General features: G+C 43.1%; 1 protein-coding gene across 1 annotated transcript in view; it reads left to right on the top strand.

The window, feature by feature from the left end:
- LOC147706795 (calpain-1 catalytic subunit-like) overlaps window positions 1-12104 on the top strand; it is a 590138-nt gene that overhangs the window by 367241 nt on the left and 210793 nt on the right. The window contains exon 9 of the mRNA XM_086925927.1: window positions 1657-1817. Within this exon, the coding sequence (XP_086782053.1) occupies window positions 1657-1817 (161 nt within the window). The remainder of the gene's footprint in view (window positions 1-1656; window positions 1818-12104) is intronic.

Genomic DNA, 12104 nt, shown 5'->3' with positions numbered 1-12104 from the left:
TAAAAAAATAAAGGATTATCAAAAATTCCACTGATATGTCCAAGAACATCATTTCTTGTATTTTTTTTCTTCAAGAGAATAATGATTTCATTAAATTGACCTATGCTTGGAGACAAGTGTTTGCTGATCATTTTTGGGCAATTGTTTACGTGAATTTTTTCACTGTTGAGAAATTAAGAGGTCTTTTTTTCTTATGATCCTTGCACCACATAAAATAGGCTCCCATTTGCATAACAGGTGCTGTATTGTGTCTAAGGCCTCCTTGTAAATTGTTTACTGCACCTCAAACACTGCAGGGAATGCATGTTAATTTCCACAAACATACACAAACTTCTTTTTAGGCTCCACTTATTTATAAATATAGTTAAAATGCATCAATGATTTAATGTATTAATCTTCAAACCACTCCAAAGAGCTCAAATACCATGTTCCCTGCGAATTCTACTGCCACACTTATAATCACTGGCACCCCGTCCATTGCAGTAATGTGCTATAATATACTGCATGACTAAACACTTATAAGGTTCCAAAGGTGAGACCAATTGCATTGCAAATGCTTGTTCTTGCTTTCATTAGACCCTGAAAGGGGTCAGTGGATGAAGCACTTTGCACTGCCAAAACAAGGGTAGGTTTAGGGCCAACTATAGCGCTAGTGGCGACAATCTTTTTTTTTTGCCCCCATTTGACCTCCTCGAATTCTCTCACTTCCGCCTGGCAAAAGTGCCCCTCATCTCTCCATAGCCCCTCTTTCAAATACATTTCATTTGTTTTAAAGCATGGTAAAGGCTGTCTCAGCTACCACATTCAATACTGTTTTTTTCTTTGCAGCAGGCTTATTAACCCTCTGTGCCGAGTCATACCTGCCACTAGACACAACTCTGAAATCTCTCTCTAGCAGGAACAATAATCACAAGAGGTATACCATTGTTATTGCTATGAAACCTGAGCCCACAAGGAACTCTGCAGCAAGTGCTTTTACATCGTACATTATTGCTAAACACAGTTCCTCCGCCCTGAGGTCAGTACCCAGCTCCAGGTCAGCGCCCAGTGCGGTTGCACTGGTCGCACCACCCTACATCTGGCCCTGAGTAGATTTGTGTGCATTGTATGTTTTACCTTTTTGCTTGCTTGCTGTTAAACTCTAGTCTATTGCCTAAAAATTAAGCATATCCGCGGGACTTAGAAATATGGATACAGTGATGCAAGAGGGTCCTTATGCAATGGTACAGCCATGGTTCTTGCCTCACAGCAGAGGCCCGGATGCAACAATGTAGCAGGATCCTTATGCACTGGTGGAGGGATTGATTTGCACCAGAGCAGGAGTTGGGCATGTCGATTGTGGGGCCTTGTAACATAACATTAGTTGAGCAAGAGGTCTTGGCTGTAGAAGTTGGCTAGGCGCTTGGGGTCAGAGTATCCATTCCAGCATTATATGATTGACTCAGATCTGAAAAAAATGTATCTTGTAACATTTGCCGTTTAAAACACTGAGCAAAACTTGTATTTTACTCTCTTACTCTGTAATAATTTGGTTGTAGATATGATTTTGTTTAAAATGTATCGCCCCACCCTTAAATCTCCTTATTTCACCTTCACCTGAAGTTTGTATCACAAATACCTATCCTCTCTGTACTTCCATCCTTTTGCACCCCCTAGGATGTCCTTCCAAGACTTCCTGCAAAATTTTTCCAACATTGAGATCTGCAACTTAACTCCAGATGCTCTGGAAGAGGATGACGTGAACAAGTGGCACACAGCAATAATCGAGGGCTCCTGGCGTCGAGGTAGCTCGGATGGTGGTGGCCTAAAATTCCCCGGTATTAAGTCAAAGAACACCTGCGGCGCTACTGCAATCTGCAGGAACAAACTTCTAGAGAGAATATACCACACTGTTTCTGTCCCAAAACACATTTAGAAAAGGGCCTTGCACGGCACAAAGGCATGTGTCTACCTTAACCCATCCTTCAAAGTGGTCGCACACATTCCTTCAAGCATCTGCACATTCTGGGTCATACTACAGTCTGTGATGGAAATATGGTAACTATTTTAAAATCTGGTGTGACAGCACAGCTCCCTGCCAGACATATTGGGCCACATATCAACATTTGGAATAGCAATTACCTAACTGCGATATTCAGACAATTGCATTTAGGTAATCCCTTGTTCCAATGTATGAAACTCCAAGAGTTTCATTTAGTGATTCCTAGGGGATCGCAAATCGACCTACCTCATTAATATTAATGAATTGGTCACAATTTATGACTTCCTAAGAATTACTAAAATAACGAGGATGGTGGCCTGCCAGGGTCAGTAGACCACCATGCCTGTAATTACTTTTCAGTAAAGCACTCTTTTTTTTTAATGAAGCGTTTAAAAGTAAATTTGCGAATGGTTTGCCACCAACTTGAAGTATGTTTTGCAATTGCATTGATGGTCAAAACATTCATACATACCGCTGCGATTCGGTATTTGAAAGGGACGCCCTAAAAAGGTCTCTTCCAAATGCCAAATTGTACACCCATTTTGCGATTCGGTAACAGGTTAAGGTATTGCAAAATAGGGTTTGAAACATATGAAAAGTCTTTTTTGCATTCGCAAACGGGCTGATTCTACTAATCAACCTGTTTGCAAACGCAAAATATGTTCATAACTGTGGCCCATTGTAACTAACAGGAGATCGGCCCGTTTGAGACTGGAAAAACAGGTTCCTGGCATGTACAAATGCTATTTTGCGAGTCACTGATAGGTACCTTGCCGTGTAAGAGTTGGGATGTGCATGTTATACTCTCCTGATTAGTGTACCCTTATTTTATAGAGAAGGACTGGTGTTTAGCCACTTAGCGTTATCCATTCTGATGGCTGTTTGTAAAATCGTTTCCACACATAAATGTATGGATACGAATGCTGCATTTGGGCAAGTCAGAGTCCGGGGCCACCTATTAGAAACGTGCTGCGTGTACATTGGGGACTCGTCTTTTTGTATTTGTGACTATTCCACCTTCATCTTTTACATGAGTCGGATGGCCCATCTGCCACCCAGCTGTACCCGTTCCGTTGGCCCATTGTGGGTTTCGTTTATGTATATGTGCTCTGAGTACCAGTTATTTACCTGTGCAGGGCATATGATAATTTTGTATGATAATTTCCCAGTATGCACTTAGTATGTTTTAATCTCATTTTCTGTAAATCTGTTCTGTACATTAGCTATGGACCTGTACAGGGCACATTTTATGACATTCCCTCTACATGACCTCAGTATGATTCTGTTGCTAATAATTGGGTATCTTGCCCAGGGCAATTGGCTGACATTAGGCCCCCTTTTCCTTATTCCGTTTTGAATCAGTTATTTTTATGACTTTGTATACACCTTGTGGTTAAACTATGTTAACAGGGGTGGCTTAATAGTGTCACACCCTGTATGTCCAGGTTTAGATTAACCAGGTATTTTATGTCTTATTCTCAGCATATCCTTGTAACTATTTATGTCTCCTACACGAGAGGGAGTATCTGATTTCTAATTTTTTTTAAAACAGAACGACCTCAAAGTATTTGCGCTATTGGACGCATCATTCTGACACCTTCCACCCCACGAACCGTGTGCTGGTGTTTATATTGGTGAGGGGGTCAGAATGTTATTATCTGACACCATTTTACTCACCTGGGCCTTTGCACATTGGTCTTTATTCTTAGTTGAGGTTTTTCATCAACATAGGTTTATACCTTGCGCTTGCGTTTTTGCCATGGGTGTAACGGTCTGGGTTCCTGTGCTTTCTACAGTCCTGGAATTTCTTTCACATTCACAGCTCCTCTCGTTGTTTCTTTTCTTTGCTTTCTTGAGACTCTTCTCTGGGCATACTGACTTGGATGCAGGTGTAACTTATGTTCTGTTAAATCCACTGTGCATCTGGACCAGCGGTGTTTTGACACTTTGTCTAAATTCCAAGAATGTATTTTTGACACCGATATTTTGTATATACATTGGCTTTCATCTGTATACAAATATACTGATGTAAACATGTTATATTTGCAGCCCTGATGAAGCACTGTTTAGGGAGAAACGCGTTGGCTGCATATGAACTGGGTTGAAGCCAATAAAATTAGAATTCCTTTTAGCATCTGAAGACTCAAGGACATTTCTTTGGCAACTTAATTGCCTTTTTCGGTTGCCTCTCTTTTCCACATGTTGAGCATTTGTGAATACAAATGTTCACACGTATTGGCGCAATAAAGCCAGATGTTTTGGTTTTGCCAGTGCTTGTTGGAAAAGTCAAGTTCTGGTTTTCTAGAAGCATTACGAGGTTATCAAGGAATGTGTATTAGAGAAAGTTGTCTGCCTGTTATAAATCCACACTGATCTTTATCAATTTGTGTACCCACCACAATATTCTTTCTATTTGTTAACAATTTCATTATTATGTAGTAGTCGGTATTTAGGAAGCTGATTGGTCTACATGAATTCATATTTTCGGGAGTTTGATCTTTTAAAAGAAAACTTTCAACTTCAGCTGCATTAAACAACACTGGAATATTTCCTCCATTCAATGTATCATTAGCAAATTGCAAAATCTGTTGAATCAAAATATCTAAAAACAATTAAAAAAAATTGACCGGGATACCATACTCTCCACACACTTTCGCACTTGCTAAAGATTTACCCACTTCTACTTCTTGTAAAGTAAAAGGTGTAGTTAGTACTCGACGTTGTCGCTGAACAAGTTGCAGCATGGAAATATTACCTAAGAAAGATCACAGCTAATCAATATTCGCCTCCTGTTTAGAGCTATATATACTCATATTGTCGCTGAAACATAACCTGTATGATGATGATGAAATTAGACTTATAATGTGTACAGCTACTCATCAGAGTGTCCAGGTGCAGGAACCAAAGATCAGAGGATAGGACTTTAGTTCAAACCTAACTAAAAAGCCAAGTTTTCAGCCTTTTTTTTAAAGGCTGACAGATTAGAAACAGCCTGCAGATCTAACAGATGTTTGTTCCAAGCAGGGTGGTGTGGAGTGCAAAAAAACGATGGATTTGGGCCCAGATCTTTGGACTGGGGTGAATGTGTGACATTGATCCACATTCGGTCCATCACCTGTTTTGTTTGCAAATTCGCCATAAGTGCGCTGGGGATGCTCAGACGTGGGTCCCAGGCACTCCACACCACTGGAGTCAAGCTAGCCGGGCTGATGAGAGGTGTTACCTCGAAACCGGTCCGGTCCTCGGATGCTTGATTCCGTTCTGGGAAGGACATGGCTTTTGTAGTTCGGACTGGACTGTTCCCATGGGGCACAGGGTCAGAGTTGATTTGCATATCGCCATTGTCTAACCCAGGGTGGTTTGGAGTGCAAAAAAACAATGGATTTGGGCCCAGATCTTTGGACTGGGGTGAATGTGTGACATTGATCCACATTCGGTCCATCACCTGTTTTGTTTGCAAATTCGCCATAAGTGCGCTGGGGATGCTCAGACGTGGGTCCCAGGCACTCCACACCACTGGAGTCAAGCTAGCCGGGCTGATGAGAGGTGTTACCTCGAAACCGGTCCGGGCCTCGGATGCTTGATTCCGTTCTGGGAAGGACATGGCTTTTGTAGTTCGGACTGGACTGTTCCCATGGGGCACAGGGTCAGAGCTGATTTGCATATCGCCATTGTCTAACCCAGGGTGGTGTGGAGTGCAAAAAAATGATGGATTTGGGCCCAGATCTTTGGACTGGGGTGAATGTGTGACATTGATCCACATTCGGTCCATCACCTGTTTTGTTTGCAAATGTTCAAAGCAGTGGCACTCAGAAAAGCCAATGATCAACCTCCTGTCCTTCCTTAATCTGGGAATCACTGGCAATAGTTTATTGGCAGATCTCAGATTTTGGATGGGAGGATGGAAGCTGAACCTGGCTCTATGGTGCGCAGTCCCTGATTGGTTAACAGCCTCATAGTCAGCACCAGCACCAGTTCTTTTTCTAATCAGAAGCCAATCCAGATCTCAAAAATGTCCATTTCAGAAGGATTCAGAAAAGGGGGTGGTGATGGACAGAGTATCTGAATTAAGCAGAACACTCGTACCCAGTCAACAGATCAGGGCTTGATCCATCACCGTTTTTTAGCTCACTGCACCATCCCAGCTCAGAACCTGGCTACATGCAAATTAGTCTGTCCCTGGCCCAGTGCATCATGGGAACACGGCAGACCAAACTACCAAGCCAATTCTTTTACTGGAAAGGAAACAAGCTTCCGGGGACCGGTTTCTGGCATTACAGCCGTCTTCGGCCCGGCTTGCTTGAATCCTGATGGTGCAGTGAGCAAGGGACTCACATCTGAGCATACCCTTCCACGCTTATGGTGGACAAAACGATTCAGAAAAGGGGGTGGTGATGGACAGAGTATCTGAATTAATCAGAACACTCGTACCCAGTCAACAGATCAGGGCTTGATCCATCACCATTTTTTAGCTCACTGCACCATCCCAGCTCAGAACCTGGCTACATGCAAATTAGTCTGTCCCTGGCCCAGTGCATCATGGGAACAGGGCAGACCAAACTACCAAGCCAATTCTTTTACTGGAAAGGAAACAAGCTTCCGGGGACCGGTTTCTGGCATTACAGCCGTCTTCGGCCCGGCTTGCTTGAATCCTGATGGTGCAGTGAGCAAGGGACTCACATCTGAGCATACCCTTCCACGCTTATGGTGGACAAAACGATTCAGAAAAGGGGGTGGTGATGGACAGAGTATCTGAATTAAGCAGAACACTCGTACCCAGTCAACAGATCAGGGCTTGATCCATCACCGTTTTTTAGCTCACTGCACCATCCCAGCTCAGAACCTGGCTACATGCAAATTAGTCTGTCCCTGGCCCAGTGCATCATGGGAACAGGGCAGACCAAACTACCAAGCCAATTCTTTTACTGGAAAGGAAACAAGCTTCCGGGGACCGGTTTCTGGCATTACAGCCGTCTTCGGCCCGGCTTGCTTGAATCCTGATGGTGCAGTGAGCAAGGGACTCACATCTGAGCATACCCTTCCACGCTTATGGTGGACAAAACGATTCAGAAAAGGGGGTGGTGATGGACAGAGTTTCTGAATTAAGCAGAACACTCGTACCCAGTCAACAGATCAGGGCTTGATCCATCACCGTTTTTTAGCTCACTGCACCATCCCAGCTCAGAACCTGGCTACATGCAAATTAGTCTGTCCCTGGCCCAGTGCATCATGGGAACAGGGCAGACCAAACTACCAAGCCAATTCTTTTACTGGAAAGGAAACAAGCTTCCGGGGACCGGTTTCTAGCATTACAGCCGTCTTCGGCCCGGCTTGCTTGAATCCTGATGGTGCAGTGAGCAAGGGACTCACATCTGAGCATACCCTTCCACGCTTATGGTGGACAAAACGATTCAGAAAAGGGGGTGGTGATGGACAGAGTATCTGAATTAAGCAGAACACTCATACCCAGTCAACAGATCAGGGCTTGATCCATCACCGCTTTTTAGCTCACTGCACCATCCCAGAACCTGGCTACATGCAAATTAGTCTGTCCCTGGCCCAGTGCATCATGGGAACACGGCAGACCAAACTACCAAGCCAATTCTTTTACTGGAAAGGAAACAAGCTTCCGGGGACCGGTTTCTGGCATTACAGCCGTCTTCGGCCCGGCTTGCTTGAATCCTGATGGTGCAGTGAGCAAGGGACTAACATCTGAGCATACCCTTCGACGCTTATGGTGGACAAAACGATTCAGAAAAGGGGGTGGTGATGGACAGAGTATCTGAATTAAGCAGAACACTCGTACCCAGTCAACAGATCAGGGCTTGATCCATCACCGTTTTTTAGCTCACTGCACCATCCCAGCTCAGAACCTGGCTACATGCAAATTAGTCTGTCCCTGGCCCAGTGCATCATGGGAACAGGGCAGACCAAACTACCAAGCCAATTCTTTTACTGGAAAGGAACCAAGCTTCCGGGGACCGGCTTCTGGCATTACAGCCGTCTTCGGCCCGGCTTGCTTGAAGGAGGCAGGCTGCCACGTTTTGCACCACCTGCAGTCTCTCTAGAAGATATTCCAGCAGGCCCAGGTGAAGCACGTTAAAACAATCTAGTCTTGACATGATGAGAGCCTGAATTACTGTTTTCTTTGAAAAGGGAGACAATAAGTATAAAAAAGTTTTCAGTGATCAAAAAATCCCGAAGAATGTACACACAACAGGTTGTATTTGTGGCTTAAATGACAGATGGCCATCAAATTTCACCCCCAAGTTCCTGACAATACTGCTCTGCGGGCCTGGGTGAGAGGACTTTTCAGGAAGAAGACCTGCCAACTGTGGTAGTGGGGTGTCACCGAAAAAGAAAATCTCTGACTTCTCAACCTTACACCTAAGCTGATGTATTGCAAACCAATGGAAAACTGCCATTGGATAGATTTTAATCAAGTTCCCAGGGAGCTTGTCACCCTTGCCACATAAGAACAATAGCTGGGTATCATCAGCATATGATGTAACTTTGGCACCTGGGGATACCAATAACTGAGCAAGAGGGGTAAGGTAAACATTAAGGGGCTTATTTGTAAGCCCCTTGCGCCACAGGTGAATCACTTTTTCTGAAGCTCCAATGGCGCAGGGGCCTGCTTCATATTTACCAGGCAGCACTAAGTCATTTTTCTGGGCTTAACGCTGACCTGTAAATATCGTTCCCTTTAAAACAGTTAACACTGGGGGCGTTCTCAGCAATATCCATGGCTTTCTGACACTGAAGGTTAACATGCTTCTCCAGTATCTTGGAGAATCCTGGGAGAAGAGATATTGGTCTCTAATTTGACAGCGTTCCACCATCTGCAGAAGGTTTCTTTAGTAAAGGCAGAATTCTTGCTTGATTCCAGGGGCTAGGAACCCTAGCTGGCGTTAAACAGGAGTTTCATATCATATTTAATAAAGAGTTAATTCCAGATGCAACTAGCGCACCTACATTGAATGGACAGGGATCAGATGGAGAGTTCGATTTTGAAATACTTAACTCCCACAGGAAGCTTTCCAATGAGATAGGCTCAAAATTAGATAATGTCACCTTGATTGGTGGAATGCTAGTGCTCTGTATAAAGTTAAGAATCTAAACATTCCGCAGAAAGCCGGAGGAGAGACTAGCCCGAATTTACAGACTTTTTGACTGAATATAGGATGCAAGCTGTTCACACCAAGTGGTGAAAAATAGCGACAGCTGTGGGTGTTAGAAACGTTTTAACTAAAATATAAATCTCTTGTTTTATTAGCAGATCCCATAATTTTGCCCTCAAAGAAAACTCAAGTTTTGCACTTTTAATGTCAACATGATACCTTTTTAGAGGCAATGTATAAATCTATAAATCTCCTAATCTTTCAGGTATAGCCTTTCCTCCATTGTCTTTCTAGAGCTTTACATTATTTTCACTAGTCTAAGGCTGCTTGAATACCACCGACTCTTAGATCTGGAGGCCAAAAGTGAAGCTAAGTTTTCCCTCGCTTCCTTAACCCAGTCATCCAGTGTTCGAACCTCAGTTCTCCCAGGCCAACCGAAGGAACACTATCTTCCAAAATGCATTTAAATTCCTCCAGGTGGATCTTATGAAAGGCTCTCCTTGTGGTCAGGGATTTCAAAGGGTGGATGGGTGCTTTTGAATGGGCTGACAAAGAAAATTTGATCAGAAAATGATCAGAGCAAACTTGCGACAGTGGATTCTCTACAATCAAAACAAATAGAGAATGTCTAGTCAATCACATGACCCTCTTGGTTTGTGGGATTGAATATATGTTTGGAGAGATCAAGTGACAACATCAATTTCCCTAGTACAACTACCTCTTATTATTAATCGTATCCATTTGGAGAATTACTTCTACTAGAAAAATGAATTAAGAGCATCTCAATGCTTGATCTGCTATAGGATTTTCAAGGGATTTCAGAAAAGGGCCAGCAGGCCCAGGCGGTCTGTATAACATCGCTCCTGCGATGGATGCGGTTTTTGAATGGTTTGTCTCCATTTTATAAAGTGATGTGATGGCATTTTGATCCCTCCATTCGCGCACCTGCCAGGCTGTAAAACTGTGGAACATATTCACTTTCCTGAATACATCTTTGCAAATAAGCATTATTAGAGAGATAACCCTGCTCATAATATTAATCCTGCACCTGCTGTTTAACATATATATATTTTTTTATTATTCTTTTTATTAGCATTTTCAAGGCATAACATACCCAGAGAACAAACATACAGACCATCATGTTACCGCATCCCACATCCGGGAACAATAATCGTTTCCATACACCGGACAGACAATGTACCACCTAATATCAATAGGTAAAGGAGCATTAATTACAGATAGATATACCACATTAATTCAAACAATCGGGTAATTTCATACATATTCAACCAAATAGGACCAGTAGTCTTTAAGGCGTGATCCCGACGGCAGCTCATCTTCATAGGTGAGCAGGGTGTTGTGACAATATGCCATATCACAAAGCCATTGGTTGGTTGTGGGCACATTTTTACTATCTCAACATAAGGAGATTCTTCTTTTTGCAAGCAGCAATGCTATCAAGCAAAACTTACGTTTAGTAGCTCGGAGATTGCATAACAATCCCAGGAGACAAGTATGAATCGTGCAGTCAATGGACACCCCCACCATTTCACTCAGCATTTGTATGACCTTCTTCCAATAATATAGTATAGGCAAGCAGTGCCATGCCAGATGTATAAAATCTGCCTAATCATACCCACATCTTTTACAGCGTGCCTCTGGTCGTAACTCATATTTATGCAGCCGTGCCGGCGTATAATAAGTTTGATGCAGATATTTATAATGCAAGATTCTCAGGTTTCCATTAGGTGTCAACATTTCAGTAATTGAGCAGGCTAACTGCCACTCTTGTCTAGAAGCAGGTTGGCTAGGACTTCATTCCATCTAGCCCATGCCCTATGTTTTGTATCAGGGGAGCTTAGCCCTAATGGACAAGTGGGGAGGCTGGGCCTAGTATATGCAATCAAAAAAGAGAGTGCCTCTCCACAACTCAGTTACAACCATATTCGTGGAACATTGAAAACGCAAACTGTCGTTTCCAACCAGGTACTTTTATTTATACCATTTCATTTAACAGTTATACTTCATTTGTCAAAAAAACATATTATGAGCAGACAAGACCTGTGTATAGCATAAGATCAAACCAAAGTAAGACTTTTAAACACACCACAGTGTCAAAGCTGAATGTGAGCAAGACTCAATATGATCATTAATTAAACAAACAATGTATGAAAGACAGACAGTAACATTTAAACATACATGGCAATAAATGGTAAATACATTTTAGCATTTGATTAAAGCAAAAGAAAAGTGGAGAAAAAGGAAAATTAGGAAAGGAATGCGAAGATGAATTCGAGGATCTTATGTCACCAGTGGTGACTGGTGTATGAATTATCCTTTTCTAATTAGCCGACGCGTTTCGAATCCAGAGAATTACTTTCAGGATTCTCATCAGGGCACGGTTATTCTGTCGCTTTTGGAGGAAGCTAATTCATTGGAAGTATGGCAGTGCAGATTGAAGAGGGGGTCCAAGAATTGGAACTACCGTCGGTTATTTCAAAATTAGTGTTGACGGTTGTCTCTAAAATGAATGTAGGCTCTTCGGCACACTTTCAAAAGGAGAACGGCCTGTGGCGCTTTAAATCAAAGTCGGTCTGGAGTGGTCCTAGTTACCGGACAGGCATTGTGATTAGAAACCGGCGTGTAAAAATTCAACCGGGGTCCGTTTCCGCTTCGTGTCTCTCGCTCTGAGCTCCCTGTGTTCTGCGTGAATCACCAAGGTGCCTTCCCATTAGGTAGCGATTTAATAATCTCCGTGACTTCCTCCACTGTAATTGGTAGGGAGAGGTACGCTCTCTGGTTATCGGAAAGCCAGGCGATGGCCAAATCTTCCAAATATTGCATTATCTCCTCTGGGGATGCAGTGTGGCGCGATTCATATCGGGCCCCATACGTGGTCACAAATTCCCGCAATATACCCTCAGTAGTAGTCTGCATCTCCCCGTCAGCACTTTTAACCTGCAAAACCGTCTGTGAAGCACGGCCTTCACAGATTTTCGACG

This window comes from Lissotriton vulgaris, chromosome 6, assembly GCF_964263255.1.
Source record: "Lissotriton vulgaris chromosome 6, aLisVul1.2, whole genome shotgun sequence".
NCBI classification, from domain to species: Eukaryota; Metazoa; Chordata; class Amphibia; order Caudata; family Salamandridae; genus Lissotriton; species Lissotriton vulgaris.
Note: the sequence above shows the minus strand (reverse complement) of the source record. Positions and strands in the feature narration are given on the sequence as shown.